Source organism: Schistocerca nitens, chromosome 4 (genome assembly GCF_023898315.1).
Source record: "Schistocerca nitens isolate TAMUIC-IGC-003100 chromosome 4, iqSchNite1.1, whole genome shotgun sequence".
Lineage (NCBI taxonomy): Eukaryota > Metazoa > Arthropoda > Insecta > Orthoptera > Acrididae > Schistocerca > Schistocerca nitens.
Window position 1 is genome coordinate 967,904,912 of NC_064617.1, and position 17,819 is coordinate 967,922,730.

Genomic DNA, 17,819 nt, shown 5'->3' on the forward strand with positions numbered 1-17,819 from the left:
TATGATCCTGTAATGAAGCGCGCTGCTCTCCATTGGATCTTCTCTATCTCTTCTATCAACCATATCTGGTATGGATCCCACACCAGTGAACAGTATTCAAGCTGTGGGCAAACAAGTGTACTGTAACCTACTTCCTTTGTTTTTGGATTGCATTTCCTTTGGATTCTTCCAGTGAATCTCAGTCTGCCATCTGCTTTACCGACAATTAATTTTATATGGTCATTGCATTTTAAATCACTCCTAATGCCTACTCCCAGATCCTGCCTGGACCTGGAAACTGTTCAAGATGATGATGATGTTGGTGGCGGTGGTGGTGGTGGTGGTTTTATTTCAATCTACTTGGACGTCTTTACTAAATTAGCTTAATGCTAACTTCCGAACTGAGAGTAATTAATTCTATTGTTATTGTTTTATTCTGAATATTTATGCACAATATTTGATAAAATGTATTAACAAACTCTTCAGTTCAAACCGCAGGACAGAACTCCAGAGATGAATGAGCACAATATTTTTTGACCTATCAGCTTTTATATTTATTGATATCTAAATTGACCATACATTTCACAGATGCATCCCACTGCAAAGTCCCACTTCACCTCTTTCGCCAGCATCCCAGCAGCAACAAAAATTGTCCAAAATTGAAACACTGAGACTTGCACGTAATTACATATGGGCATTGGCGCAAGTGTTGGCGGAAGGTCATCCAATGGAAGGTAACAGGCTCCTAAGAGTCCTTTCAAGAGGTCTGAGCCAGGCTACTGCATCTCAACTGGCAGCAGCACTTACCTCTCAGGTATGACAAAATTCATCCTTAAATACTTTAACGTGTAACTCCCATATTAACATAAAGTGGCAGTGCGTTAGTTAGTTAGGTCAACTATATAAATATCAGCCTGGTGACTATTAAAAAAATTAATATCAGCATGAAATTAGTTAGTTATTTTATGTTTCTTCCTTAATTCAACTGATAATATAACATTTTTCTTATATGCTGGGTGTTTAACTGTTGCTATTATGGGCTTTTAGATGTTGTAGAGGTGACTTATTAGATAAAGTATTGATGGGAAATGAATGTCCACAAATGTACCATTTGGATGTAAAATTAGTTTGAAGATCATATTACCTTTGAATATCCCACTTATAGTGCCTCGAGAATTTCGGTGTAAATTCTAGAAACACTCAGCCTTTAACCGTCTCAAACACCCAATATTTTAGGTACAAGTGCGGGAGAGTGAGAACGTTTCAACGGATCCACCTGTTTCTAGATGCAGATCGGAAGTTTGTTATTAGAAGACTGTAAGAGGGGCGAGTCACTGATGCTGACAGTGCCACAGAAGATGTGAGGAGAACTCAATGAATAATTATGTCATATTCTTTGATGCGTTAGTGTCTGTGGTGATTGTAAAAAAGACTATTGAACAGTTGAAAATAGAGTGCTATGCACAGTCATGTCTTGGACTCAAACACATGTTTATATTTTCATATGGTTTTTAAACCAACTCTTATGTCTCAGTGTACTTAATTATTTCTAAAGCTTGAGATACGAGTGAGACAATTGTTAATCAATAAGTACGCTGACACTCAAGTTCATATATGTGATCAATAGATTACAGAAATGAGAAGATATTATTTTCTGCATCCAAAAGCATTAGAACATGGCGACCTAAGTACAGGACCTGAAGAAAACAGGGATTTAAAAACAGAAATGGAAAGAAGATATTAGGCATTGTCATGGCAACCAGGCCTAACAAGATATGAGAATTGTTTCCAGTAATCATATTGAGTCCGATAAACAAATGGAAGAAAGTTGTGAGTGCAACACAATAAAACACATGAGAAAGTAATAGTTGAGAAAACTGGAAAGAAGACCTCAACTTTTTGACTAAGAAGATTGAGTGTCTTCACACACATTGTGCCGACGACGACCAGTAACCAGCGATCAAAGCTGACTGAACCAGCGGCTGTTAACCGGTGCTAACTCTGTGTCCGATCGCCACCGCTGAAATCAACGTCTGACGCTGACGGCGTCAGTGCTGTCCACCGGTGCCGATTACACATTCGCTCACCAACGCCATTAGAACTGTACACTGAGTGAGCGAAAACCAATAATTATTTGGTAAAAGTTGAGGGTACAGGTGAAGGATATACAGTTATTATAGTTGTTATACTCAGGGGTGAATTTCTTTAGATGATTACTAGGTCTAAGATCAATAAAAATAGGGATCAAGAACAACAACTAGCAGAACCAGGCACAGCAATTAGAGTGACCAGGGAAATGCCAGACTTGTCTGAATTAGTGAATTTAATTAAAACCCAGCGAGCAGATTCAGCAGCTGTAAATGCTCAAATTGTGAATTTAAGCAAAAAATTAAATTCTCAGAATGAAGCTCTAAGGAGAGAAATAGGTTTAGCACATTCTAGATTAGATGTTGAGTTGGATGACCAGAGAACAGAGTCAAATGCTCATAATGCTTCATTGAGAGATGAACTGAATGCGAATTTAAGTCTTAAGTTAGATTCAGTGAATACCCAATTTAATAGTAACAATCCCAGAGAAGGAAAGTTGCTACTCACCATATAGTGGAGATGCTGAGTCGCAATAGATTCACACAATTATAGCTTTCAGCTATTAAGGCCTTTGTCAGCAGTAGGCACACATACACACACTCACGCAAACACAACTTGCACACATATCTGCAGTCTCAGAGAGCTGAAACTGAGTGTGGTTTCAGTTCTCTAAGACTGCAGATGTGTGTGCAAGTTGCGTTTGCATGAGTGTGTGTGCGCATGTGTGTATGTGTGCCTACTGCTGACAAAGGCCTTAATTGCCGAAAGCTGTAATTGTGTGAATCTTGTTTGTCGTGTCTATCACGACTCAGCATCTCCGCTATATGGTGAGTAGCAACTTTCCTTCTCTGGTATCATTACATTTCATCCTGGATTTTCCATTGTTCAATTAAATAGTAAGTTAGATGCTCAGAATGAAATTTTAAGTAGTCAAAGTGAAACCTTGAACAGCCAAGCAGCAAATATAGTTTCATTAAAGACTGAATTTGACTCTTTAAATGATAAGGTAGAAAATCTGAAGTTAGATATAAAGAGTGATCTCACTAGTTCTTTGAATACTCTCATAACTCAACTGCTCATTGACTTTAACCAGAGACAGAATGAAACTTTAAATATTCAAATTACAAATATAGGTTTGTTGCCCATCAAAACAGATGCTACAAAGCAAAGAATCTAGTAATCAATGTGAAGGCATAGTTACTTTAGAGACTGAATGTGGCATCAAATATAATAATAATAATAATGTAGACTCTGAATTTAGTGAAAAACTGAAGTTTTTTAAAAACGTATGTAATTTTAAATTTAATTCTGTAAGACAGGAAATGAATACTTTGAAAGAGAACACAGATCAACCTAAGGATGTAATATCGATTATTCAATTAAAAATTTCAGGTGTTAGTATATGAGCTGTTACTACACAAGCTGTCAGTTCATGAGTAAATAATGTAGAACAAAATTTCAAAGAAAAAATAGTCAACTTTGACATTATAAATGTAAGTAGTCTGGTGAAACCAATCGAGCTAATTATAGATCGAGAAGTGGCTGAGCATATAATCTCTGGAAACGTTGTGACTATTGCTTTTTCCAACCCTAATGATACCAAAAGGGTTATAGACTACTTGTGCAAAGAATTCAAACTTGTCCAGGACAGATTAGAACATAGAATAACTTTGCCTAATGTTGTGTTACTGAGGAATGTGGTGATTGTTTTATTGTGGGGAGACTTTCACACAAAATTTGATGAAAAGTACTGGTTTGCACTTGCTCAAGTGAGGTTAATATCAGATCCATGGGATCTGGTTGGAGTCACATCTGTCTCCCAGGGACGTTAACTTTCTGTGTTAATGGGCAAAGTGACGACTGTCGGATCCCTAGTTGTTTTCGGTGTTTCTTCTGTACTATTTTTCCTGCACTGAATTCCCTTCAATTCTTCAACTACTCTGTAATCTATTCTTGAATTCTTAAACTATCCTATAATTTTAGTACATAGGAAACCAGATATGACTACAAGATTGAGACAAGCATGACTAACACTAATCACATACCCCATCTTTCAGACAACCCTTGCATACAAGTGTAGCTGATTCTTCATCATTTGCCGTTCCATAGGTGTTCCTAATATTTTTCTTCGGGAGCTTCAAAGGTGAAGGTGAGAATGTCCGTTCTGTAGGAGACGTTTAACATCATACCTCTTTGGCTTCTCACTCACGTATCGGCGAAGTAGGGATCCTGGGGAAGGGGGTGGAGTTTGAGTACCAGTCTATCTTTCCCCCTTTCCGTGCGCATATACTTCTATCGCTGATGTCCTTCTTGTTTTCTATGGGTTCCAATAAGGTTCAACTTATTTCATATAAGTAGGCCAAAGAATCAGTATACACAAACATAAATCTACATACACACAAAGATACACTTAAACACAAACAGGAGGATTACAAATTAGAGACCTGAAGTGAAGTCAGAACCACCAAGGGATTTGGGGAATAAAGATATATGTACATCTGAGTCGATGCACATATTACATTGCTGATATGTGATGGCTCTGCATCATTATTTTTTGTCATATACATCTGAGTCGGTGCACATATTACATTGTTGATATGTAACGGTTCTGCATCATTACTTTTTGTCTCTCTCAAATATATATTTAAATGTGTCGTGCTAGTCCTTTGAGAAAAGGCATAGTATCTACTGGGAGTTGGTAAGTATCGGTAGACATAGCATCTACTATGTGTGGGCATGATATCTGTTTATATGGTAGAAGTGAGGAGTAAAGAGGACTCTAGGGTATTAGATGGAGTATTGGAAAGTGGAGTTAAGGTGTAAATTAGAGTTGTAATTTTACCAGAGAATATTTAAGAATAGTATTCATAAAGATGTGTGCTAAGGCAATGAACCTGGAGGCCTACTCAAGAAGGATACAGAGGGTGCACTCAACATTTATTGGAAGAGAAAAAGTACAGATAGGCAGACCTATGAAATGCTGACCTATACTGCGTGAACAAGGGCACCAAGAAGGGGATTGACCTGTACCATAGGAGGATATGAATAAGAAAGGGGTGTACCTACCAAAACGGAAGGAGAAAGGGTACTCCTAGGATCAACCCATGTAAGATAAATGTACTGTTCCTAAAGGGAAAAAGGATAGTATCATGACAGAAGTCACACATTTAAAGGGGTGAGTCTGGTAAGTTTGAATTCTATGCAGCACTAGCATTTTTACATTTTAGATTTACAAGCATCAGAAGAAGGGAACACTTTATTCTACCCAGAGTTCCTCCAGATTACAACGAGTAATGAATAAGTACATTCTTAGGAAAAATAGTATGGGAAGTAATTGTGGTAAAATATGCATGGTTATTAGTAAAAAAGAGAGGTACTGTTAAAAGATAAAGAATTATCATCTTGTGTAATATTATTCTACATAATGAATATGTATAAAATATCACATGTTCAAGCTAAGGGGAGGGATATGTAGTGCCTCAAGAATTTCGGTGTAAATTCTAGAAACACTCGGCCTCCAACCATCTTGAACACCCAATATTTTAGGTACAAGTGAGAACGTTTCTACCGACCCACCTGTTTCTAGGTGCAGGTCGGAAGTTTCCTTGTTAGAAGACTGCAAGAGGGGCGACGCACTGATGACGACAAGTGTTTGCCACCAGCACCACAGAAGACGTGAGAACTAAACGAATAATTATGTCATATTCTCTGATGTGTTAGTGTCTGTGGTGATGGTAAAAAAGACTATTGAACAGTTGAAGATAGAGTGCTATGCACATCTATGTATTGGACTCGCTTGAGACTTGGATATGAATGAAGCAAGACACATGTATGCTATTTGAATATGTGTAAATGAGTCTAACGTGTAAGGAATAAGTTAGTTTGCAGAAGTTATTATCTGTGAAAGTTGAAAATATAAAGTGATGGAACTGAAAAGAATTTTATGAGTACCAAAATTATTTCAAGGAGAGAGAAGTATTTTAATAAATTCTCTTAATCAGCTATAGTCTTCGGAGAAGAAGCTTGTGAGAGATTGACATATCTGATTACCCAGAGAAGAGGATCAGCTACACACAGCCTGCAAGTTAACTGAATTGAGAGATGTGTGTGCCTTGCAACCCAAAACCACACTGTCTCTTGTGTCTGAAGACGTTAGACACTTCACAGTACGCACAAAAACTGAGAAGAGGGCACTGTCATCAGTCAATGCCCTAGTTATCACATTAACTACCAGATTCATCTGAATACAACAACAGTTGTGAGAAACTGGTATGTTTGGAACTAGGAGGGTTGACTGTGGTGCTCCATAGGCACACAGCACTATCAACATTAGAAAGGACATCCTTCATCACATAGAAGAGAACCCGACTACAAAATAATAAACATTGCCCATTTCATGTGCTCCTGCAGAGCACTCAGGGCAGGACCCATTGTCTCTGTTGCGTGTGTAACTGAGGAAGGTGGAGATTTGAAACTGATACATTCTTCAAACCTATTTTACGTCCAAATGGTACATTTCTGGATGTGGGTTCCTTGTCAAAACTTTATATACTAAGTATATATCTGCATCTACATCTATACTTGGCAAACCACCATGAGGTGCATGACAGAGGGTACAATCCATTGTACCAGTCATTAGGATTTCCTCCTCTTCCATCCGCATATGGAACGTGGGAACAATGATTGTTTGAATGCCCCTGTGTGTGCAGTGATTATTCTAATCTTATCTTCATGATCCCTATGTAAGTGATACAAAGAGGGTTGTAATCACTTACAGCTGATTCTTGAAACTTTGTTAACAGACTGTCTCAGGATAGTTTACCTATATCTTCAAGAGTCCTTCAGTTAAGTCTATATGACACTCTCCCTTGGATTAAACAAACCCATGACCATTTGTGCTGCCCTTCCCTGTATACATTCAATATCCCCTGTTAGGACTATCTGGTATGGTTCTCACTCACTTGAGTATTGGTCTAGAACTGGTCACACAAGTAATTTGTAAGCACTCTCCTTTGTAGATTGATTGCACGTCCCCAGTATTCTGTCAATAAACTGAAGTCCACCACCTGCTTTACCCACAAGTGAATCTATTATGTGATCTTTCTATTACATATCATCACAAAGAGTTACAGCCAGGTAATTGTATGAGCTGGCCAATACCAACATTGACTCACTGATATTATAGTCAAGGCATACTACATTTTTCATTTTGTAGAGTGCAAAATCTTAGATATCTGAACATTTAAAGCAAGTTGCCAATCTCCGCACCACTTTGAAATCGATCAAGATATGACAGAATATTTATGCAGCTTCTTTCAAACAGTGCTTTATTATAGATAACTGTATCATCTGCAAAAGTCCGATTTTACTATTAATATTGTCTGAAAGGTCATTAGTATACAATACGAATAGCAAGGGCTCCAACACACTTCCCTGGAGCACACCTGATGTTACTTCTACAGCTGATAATGACTCTCCATCCAATACAACATGCTGTGTCTATCCCTACCAAAAAGTTCTCAATCCAGTAATGAATTTCACTTGATAATCTTTATGATTGTACTTTTGAAATAAGTGTAGATGTGGAACTGAATCAAATCTTTTTCAGTAGTCAAGAAATACTGCATATACCTGGTTGCCTTGACCCAAAGCTTTCAGTACTTACTGTGAGAAAAGTGTGAGTTATGTTTCACATGATCGATGTTAAAAGTATGAGTTATGTTTCACATGATTTATGTTTTTGAAATCCATGCTAGTTGGCACTGCGGAGGTCACTCTGTTCAAGCTGTGTTTGAGCTGAGATTATGTTCTAACATTCTACAACAAATCAAAGATAAAATCCAAAACCAAACAACATAAGAAATGAAACAAAACAAACACCAAACAAATGAAATAAATACCATGAAAAAACAAAATGGTAGTAGCCTCTCACCATCTCCTCATTAGTTAGTCCTGGACTCAAGAGAGAGCAAGATCTTACTCTTTCAGTTAAATCCTTCAGGAGCCCACCTTTTATGGTTGCACTGTAAAATTGCAAACAACATTACACCATGTATAACAAGTGTAATACAGTATAAGCTTGAATTTTGTGTGTGTGTGTGTTTGTTTGTGTGTCTATCGACCTGCCAGCGCTTTCGTTCGGTAAGTCACATCATCTTTGTTTTAGATATAAGTGTAATACACTGGTGGAAACTGCGTATAGTGGTATATAGGGGTTCTTGCACCTTGTATCTGACTACTGTGACTTTGGAATGTAACTTCATTATATAAGGTTGAAATTGTTATTAAATATACTATTAGATTTACTACACATAAACATTTTACCATTTCAAAAATTTTGAGGTGGGGGGAAGATTTTGAAATATATCATAATTTTTAAAGACATGAGTGCACACTTTTAAAGTACAGTAACAACCATGAAAATTCAGCAACCATGAAAATGGTGTTTCAACATTTTTGTCTCATCTCCTATTGTTTTGACAAAATGTGCTCATGTGCTCAGAAATATAACAACTGCATTTTCATCAGAGGGTTTTCTCCACTTCAATGATCATTTTTTTTTTTTTTTTTGGGCACAGGCAAAGAAATACATGTCTCTTGACCTAGACTACAAAAAAGTTTTTGAAATATATGAGAACTGGTGAGTGGCACTTGAGTAGTGTTACTTGTTGGTTCTAATCATCTCACTCCCATGAGCCTTCCTTGCCCATGGCAACTTGCTACCATTACCATGCTGTTGTACACAGGATAAACCCAGTCCAGTCCTACTAGCTGGAAATATGGCCTAGTTCCACAATATCTCTCAGACAATCCTATCCTCCTGTTGTGTCTCTTAATAGTTGCGCCACACAGATGTTTGTACTAGTTTGAATCACTTGAATTGGAGACACTTTAATCTTCTCCCTCTGACACTGTCACTGCTACTCCCCTGTCATCACCGCATGTTTGTCCCTCTCTTCCGAAATTTGCGGCACACCTTTTGTCCTCACCTGCACAAATTTCTGTATGGCTCCCATTTCACCAGATAGGGATGAACAATGTGACAGCTAAATTATACATGCCTCTCTGTTACCAGGGCCCTAAGCAGTACATACAATCATGCCTAGTCTGTCCTCACTTCTGATGAAGCCATATGATAATAAAAATGCAAATTTTGCCAACTGGGCTCCACTACCAATCCCAGTTCTGACGGTGGTTCTCCTTGCCTTCCCTCAATCTTGCTGATACTTTTCTGGTGACAGAAAGATGGGATTCAACTGCCCATAAAATGCATGATGCAAAGCATTTTGTAAGTTCTTCTTTTCCACTCGTGCATTATAAATACTTTCTGTTAGCAATTGCAGAGCCCTGGCATAGTGACTCTTGCATCAAGCACATCTACTCATCACCATGTCCTTTGAGACCTTTACATACTCCATCACCTCACTTGTCAGCTTCCAAAGTCCACACATATTGTTTAACACTCCCCTCTCCAAGCTGTGTGTTCTTATCCTTCCCCAACTTCTTCATTGCCCCCATTGTCACTTTCAGCCCTCTTACATCACTGCCATGTGCTGTTCCAGACACATTCTTCAAAATCCTTCCCCACTCAGCACCTATCCAATCTCTCTTTTGCCATTGTAGCAAACTTAGGACATACTCCACTGCTTGCTGCATGTGTTCTTGTAATTGCTCATACGACTTAGGTAACTCCTCACACTCCCCCAAAGCTTCCTCAAGTATGCCTCTGTTCTTAGCTACCTGTCAAAAACCAGAAAACATCACCTCATGCCTCCTTGCTTCATTCCAGAATTCCTATGCATTCACAGCTAGAGTCAGCATATGATGATGGCTAGTAAGCACCACGTCTTCTTGCAAACAGAACTCCCCCCTCAAGGTGTTGGTTCTGCAGCACTCCCCCTCCCCTCCAGGTGAAGAGGTACAGCACTGCCATGACCAGCATCCTTCCCATCCTTGCCCTCAGTGTACTGCAACATGAGGTCAGAAACTATCATAATCTTCACTGCCTCTCTCAGAAAGTTACTGTCACTGATCAGCACTTCACAAAAAATAAAACTAAAGAATCCCTTATTCTTACACAAAATTTATTCATTTCCCCCTTAACATTTACAACTCAACAACTCACACATAATACCTGAAATAGTCACCAACAAACGCAATAAAAAATACCCCTGTTACTTCCTTGATCTTGATGCATGTGGTGCTTCTCAAACAGGTTTATCTATAGTTTCACATATACTCTTCCACTTCCTCCTTTTTGCCTCTTTCTCTGACTCCACAATCGACTCCAGAGCACCTCTGAATGGCTACAAGGATCCAATATGCATTATTGTCAAGCTCATCAGAAACCGTAACCCAAAGTTGATTGATGATATAATCTGTATCACTTGTTAGGGTCCTCGGTAACTCGTGACAAATTTCTTTGTCTTATCTTTTGCCACATAAGCACTCAATAACATCGCAAACTGTCCTACTCTACAATGCAGTAAGCTGACTGTGTGTCTCACAGTTTTCTCCCCCTTCTGTAGTACCATCGTTGTTGCCTTCTGCACCCACCTCACTGTTCTTTTGAACTCATGAGCAAACCGTCTGTCCTTGCCTTTTTTCACCTTAATCATACAGAACAGCAATGCTATTTTTCTCCCATACACCACCTCATATGGAGACAACACTGTGCTGGTGTGGACCACTGAGCTATACACAGTCATGGCAAATAAAAGATATGTATCCCAATCATTATGGCATGAGTTCACACAGTAACTGAACATCCTTCCAAACATCCAACACACCCACTCCATTGTAGCATTTGGCTGTGATGGGGCAGACTAATTCTCAGTTTCTTCACACATAACAAGAAACGTAATTTCTCATAAAAAATTCTTGAAGAATAATCACGTACGTATGGAGCAGTCACTGTTATTGGTTTTTACACATGGCCTAATTGTTTAACACTTGTTCCACAGATAATTTGAAGCATTGTTGTCCTAACCACCACAGGTTATTTGTCTGAAACTCGACTGTGGACTGACTGTCTCATGACCAAATATTGGGCCCTTATATATCATCATGATAATAGGTGCTGAAACTGCACACTGTTTAAAGTTAAATTTACAGAAATTACAATTAAAACTTAACTCATTCAATTAACTGAATACATCAAAAAATTGCATGTTTTTAACAGTTTCTTCTTCTACGAGGCTTAGGCCAAATTATTTGTTTTAATCATTAAATTAACAAATATAGTTATGTAAACAATACTTTTGACAAAACTGTTTTAATTGCTTTGGAATTAATTATGAGCTGGTTTTGCTAACATGTTTTTGAATAGAGCCAAATCAATCCTTTAAAATTACTATTAGTTGTTCCTCCAAATGTTTATACTTAGTGCAGAATTTACATTTTTTTATATGTCAACAATAGAATTTAAGTTACGAAACAATTACTGATTTTTCCCTATAATGAAAGATGCTAACTAGGAATAGTCAAGATAAATTAGGAAATTAATTACATACATAAAACTAAAACTGAAGGGACAGTAGCCACACAGAGTGGGAATGTGGTAGTGGTGAGCTTGTTCTGGCCACGAGATTGTGGAGCTGTGCACAGGACAGTATGACATGGAAGAGTAGATTGGGATGTGGAGATAAAACAGATGGAGAGGACATTGCTGACAGTTGGATGTGAATGCATGATGGACCATGGAGCAAGGGTTGCGGTGGGTGTGGGGTAGTGGCTAGTGAAGACTGAGGCCAGGAGGATTTCATGAGCAAAGCATATGCTGTAAGGACAATTCCCATTTGAGTAATTCAAAAAATGTAACAGTATGAGGAACGATCTGGATGGCTCGCGTTGTGAAGCAGCTATTGAAATCAAGTATGTTGTGCTCAGCAGTGTGTGTTGGCACTGGGTGGTCAACTCTGTTCTTCATCACAGTTTGGTGGTGGACATTCATTTAAGTGGACATTTAGTTGGTGTGCAGAAATTGTAGCAGAGTTGGTGTGCAATATGACTGCTTCCACAGGTGGCCCTGTCTCGGGATAGGATATTATAAGATAGGATATGATAGGATAGGATAGGATAGGATAGGATAAGGTAAGCCTGTGACAGGAGTGGAATACAATATATGTAACTAAAAATACTTATATAGTGATTCAGAGCTATTTTCTGTACTTTAACTTCACTTACTGTGTGATTTTCTATTAAATATATACAATATTAAACATAGAACTACATAATACTTCCAGTGGGAAAATGACTGCAGGGACAATTACAACTACGTAATTTTGTGCATAGACAGATATGATAATACACATGGTCACATATATCTTTCAGTGATGTTACCCATATCACTGCTCAAATTAACAGCAGTTATTTGTGTTGCTTTGGTGATCTGACACATGAAAATTATATTACTTATTACAAAATGTTACAGGGCTGCCAACTAGCAACAGGCTGGGGTCTCAATCAAATATATAGTTGTGATATGCATGAAATACACAATACCATATACAATGGAAATGTGTCTGCACTGAGCAATGGATACTGTCCTGGCTTCTTACCACAACAGGCTGATGGCAACCTCTTATACAGTTGTCCACGCCAAGGCATATCATGTGGTTACAGTGGTGTAGATTGCCACTGGGATGATCAGGTATGTGTTTTTTTCTTTTTTTTTCCCCACAGTAAATTCACTTGCATTTTTACAAAATTGTTTAAGTGTAGTGCTTAACATAAGACCAGTAAAGTATAAATTTTATTGTGAATTATGCCATTATTATTGCAACAAGTAAAATCATTGTGCAGATTATAATGAAAAATTAGGAAAATCATTTTGTCTTGGAAATAAAAACTGCTTCTGTCATATTATATTATTTATCTGGTTGCTATTTACCTTACTGAATATTACCAGAATTTTGACACTCACTAATATGCATTATTTAAATTGAGCAAAAAGGATATGTCTCATTACAATATTAAAACAGGCATTTAACCACATTTATTACCAAAAAATATGTTTTTCTTCCATCAAGTGCTGCTCAGCTTGCCAGTGCTAGTAATTTTGACATTATCTCAAATCTTCACAATATACACATAACTTTCATGGCAAAAACAATGTTCAGTTTTGAGAGCTTTGTTTAATGCCACTCTTCTTGCACTATCTTCCATTTTAATATTATATAGCTTACTTTGGTTTCTCCATCATCCATCAGCTTCCAAGTAATGTGAGGCTTGCCATTGAACTCATACTTAACAATTCCCTAAAATGTGTTGTGACACATTTGAGACTTAAATTATCATGAGGAAGGACTGTTGTGCTGGACCTGGGACAACATGTGGAAGTGTCGGGCAGCAGATCAGTTTCCAGAGACTTGTTTATTTGTAAGCCCCTCAAATGAGCATACGTGCCACTTTGAGGTGCTGTAAATGGGATAGAAGTGAAATCAGAAAGTCACTTGATCCTCCAGCACTCATGTAAGTCAAGGCAGTGAAGTGATGTATATGTGCAAGTCAAATATATAGAGATTTGATTTGATTTGATTTATTTCGTGTTCCATTGGTCCAACTGTGTTGGATACACAAGGACGTGGAACGAGTCAGTTTTTTACAAATACAATCTGATAATCTTATAGCATATACAGAAATTTGAGTACATAATTATATAAAAATTTATACAGTAAATTCTTTGGGCAGCAATACAGAAAAAGAAAATACATATTTTCTTAGAATCATTAAAACACTACAGAAAACAGATACAGAGCACACACAGATACAGAGCTCAGGTTAAATAAAATTCATATTGGCATTATGTCAACTTGTATTATATAATATTAAAATATTATAATTTATTTAGTTAAAAATTCATCTAGACTGTAAAAAGCTTTTTCTAGCAGAAATACTTTTAGAGCTTTCTTAAACTCACTATTGTTATGAATCTTTGTCTTTATTTCGGGAGGAAGAGCATTGAAGAGTTTTGCTCCAGTGTAGTGGACACCCTTTTGTGCCAAGCTCAAATTTCTGAGTTCACTGTGTATGTCATTCTTCCTCCGTGTGTTATGCTCATGATAATTACTGTTTGGTTGAAATATATCTATATTTTTACAAACAAAACACATGAGAGAAAAAATATATTGGCATGTAGTTGTGTATATTTTAAGATTACGAAAACTATTTCTACAAGAGTCTCTTGGGCGCAATCCACATATAATTCTTAAAGCTCGCTTCTGTGCAATGAAGATAGGTGGAGGTGGAGAATGGCAGAAAGGAGTTACAGTGATTGGACATGTCCATGACAGCACAGTAAATGATATCACCTGATTTGTTGATATATCAATGTAGACTGTTCAATAATGTATCAATTCCAACCATATAACACAGCTTAATAACAGTGGCCATAAAAAAGTTCTAACTGACAGGGACTCGAGAATGATATCACACTTAATCAACCGTAATTGGTTTCAAACCCAGGAGAAATTACTAGTGTTAGTGATTGCAGGTCCGTGTCAACCTGTTTCCAAATGAACATTGCAGAGGAAACTGCACACAATGGAAATTTGGAGTCGGGTGCCTCGAAATAATCCTTTGCTCAGAGCAGCAGATAAAGCTGCATGCCTTAGGCGGACCAAACAACACAGAAGCTGAACAAAATCTGACTGAAGGCATGTAGAGTGGTCTAAGAGCCACAGTCTGGCCCTTTTCCAAATCGTGCATGGCACAGAGTGCACTGACAGCCAAGTGAGGCATTTAATCTTCACTGTATGGAGAATGAATTTAATAATTTTTGTTTTTGGGATGTTTTTTGTACTACAACTTAGGTCCACTCATTCATGTTACCAAGACAATGAATCAGGGTATTTGTTCCAACATTCAAGGTGGCCAAGTGTTGCTCCTTCTTCCACATCTTTAATATGAGTGTGATGTGCACACTCTCTTCTTCAAAGATAACAACAGTTGTGTTCAAATGGCTGGACATGTATATTTCTCATTTGACAAACACTTACAAAATCTACTACACTCTGGCTGATTCATTAAATCAACCATTGTGCAATTTTTTGTAACAGTGGATAAAATGTAACAATAAACATTGCTGCAGTTTGGAAGGTCTATGAAATATAATCCTCAATTAGTGGCTTCAGCTGGGTATGGTATAATTAATGAATCTTGTGAACTCTCTTTCTCACTGAAATGAAGCCTTTATCAAGACTAGAGGCAGTGTTACATTGCAATACAGTGGTGTCTCCTGAGGGGTGATTAATGTTTTGTCTGGTGTGCTTACACACGGGTACGGTAAACACAGAATTTCCTCTCTTATTATACTGCAATGCAGCAGAGAGAATACAAGTTGAAACCTAAGTTACCATGTTCAACATCTTATTTGTTTGCCAGTCCATCATTAAAAGATTCTTCAATGTGCTCAGTGGTCGTATTTTTCATGCGAGTGTTTATATTGCATTCATTATTTTCCACTAATATATGTTTCCATTAGAAATTATTTACTGTTCAGTTTTTCATTGTAAATGATAATTAATAAAAGAAATTTGTCAAGTAATAAATGTATTATTTTTCCCACAGGACACATCATCATCCTTCACATCTGTCAATGTGAGTTCTCAGGACTCATCACCTGAGCACACTTACACCTACCAGGCACAGGCGTGCTGCTATCAGTGGTAAAATGTGGCCAAACTAGCCCTTGTATCTCTGTACAAACTGATCTCATGGTAATGTTTCTTAAATATCTTACAAAATGATTTAAACATTTACTAGTTGTAACTTGGATACAAATAAATAAATTACTTTAAAAATATGCTAATTACTGATTAATTACCTTGAGTCAAAACTTTGAAACAGATTATATAATTCAAAAATTCAGACAAAAATGGAAACACACTGGCAACAAAAATAAATGTTCTAATGATTCCAATGAAACCAGCAAAAAAAAAAAAAAAAAAAAAAAAAAAAAAAAAGTAACCAAATGTAGTTCAGCCATGCTTTGTACTATGCTAAGTACTTACTACATAATGGATCTCTTCCACTTGTCTTTTCACAGACAGACTCAAATATGCAGTTGCCAATCCACTCCAGCTTCAGCATGTGACTGATATGCCATCTAGTTTGCATCTCACACCTCCTGCTACAATCAGCAATGAGTCACCTGTGTATGCAATGCACCCTCCCGTTTCTCTCGTGGTTCCGAACTTTTATGGCAGCACTTAAATATCAGTTTCACAGAAGGACAAGTCACAAACTAAAACGAAATGATCGTACGGCATTTATTGGCCGGGATATCCCCTTCGGGGTTCGGCTGCCAAATTGCGAGTGTTTTTAGTTGATGCCACTTCGGTGACTTGCGTGTCGATGATGATGAATATGATGGTGAACACACAACACCCAGTCCCCTGCCCAGAATCGAACCCGGGCCCCCTCGCGTGGTACGCAGTAACGTTACTGCTGTGCTACAGAGGTGGACCCCGTGAACTGAATCTCGTGGGAATCATTTAATTAATTCCTTCACACACTGCTTCCTGGGGCAAGTCACTTCTGGCTCTTCCACCAAAGTATTTATCTCTTATACTATCTTGCAAAACTTCTGAGCATCTCATTTTCCACAGTTATATAAACAAAGTGATCTACTACATTGTCCTTACCTGATAAGATTCCAGCAATAGACGAGATGAAATTTATGATGTATCATTTTATTTTTTCTTTCTAAACCAATACTGATTAAGGTTTATGTTTGCAAGAATTAAGTGTCTTTCTAAATGACTGTGCCATGGTTTCTCTTGAGATATGGCAATCACTTTCAGTTGTTCTTATTTATACAAAAGAATAGGCCTGCGACTCCATACCAACTCAGGACTGTCCTTGCTGATACCACCAGAAGGATATGCAGGAGGATTCATAAGAGGACAACATACATGTCTGTACTGTTCTCTGTTACTCACAGGAGGGAATATTTTCAGAGAGTACATCAACATAGAAAGTGAACTGCAGATCAATAGATGAGCATTCTCATTGCTTATACATTAATGTATCAGTTAATCTTCTAAATCAGACATTCTTTGAAAAAAAATCATTTAGATTCTTCAATTATCTACCTTGGTATATGTCCTACTTTCTGTTGCTGTCTCTTGCAGACTTATTTTAAAATTGTTCCCAAGTATTCCCCAGGCTACGAAGGTGATTGCTTACAAATCACGCATGCAACTTTTTCTAGAGTATTGCTCAAGTGTGTGGGATCCATACCAAGGGAGACTAACAGAAGATATTGAACATATCCAGAGAAGGGCAGCACAAATGCCTTCAGGTTTGTTTAATCCATGGAAGAGTGTCCAAGAGATACTGGAGGAACTGAACTGGAATACTCTTGAAGATAGATGTAAACCATCCTGCGAAATCTATTAACAAAGTTTCAAGAAATGGCTTTAAATGATGACTCTAGGAATGTACTACAATCCCCTATGTATTGCTCACACAGGTATCTTAAAGGTAAGATTAGAATAATTACTGGACACACGGAGGATTCAAACAATCATTATTCACACACTCCATATGTGAATGGAATGGAAGAAACCCTAATAACTACAATAATTACAATGGGATGTGCCCTCTGCCATGCACCTCACCATGGTTTGCTGACTATATATGTAGATGTAGATGTGTTCCTTCAGCTATCAGTCACATTTTATTACTATTATTTTCAGAGTTGTGATCCTGCCTGCAGCTGTAATATTCTCCAACTTCTTCCAGAGACC

General features: G+C 37.6%; 1 protein-coding gene across 2 annotated transcripts in view; it reads left to right on the top strand.

The window, feature by feature from the left end:
* Positions 1-15,780, top strand: part of LOC126253652 (neurogenic differentiation factor 4-like) — a 51,991-nt gene extending 36,211 nt beyond the window's left edge. For both annotated transcript variants that reach the window (XM_049955166.1, XM_049955164.1), the window contains 3 exons: positions 568-793; positions 12,500-12,718; positions 15,637-15,780. In XM_049955166.1, the coding sequence (XP_049811123.1) occupies positions 568-793; positions 12,500-12,718; positions 15,637-15,738 (547 nt within the window). In that variant the 3' untranslated portion in view covers positions 15,739-15,780. The remainder of the gene's footprint in view (positions 1-567; positions 794-12,499; positions 12,719-15,636) is intronic.
* The last annotated feature ends 2,039 nt before the right edge of the window (positions 15,781-17,819 follow it).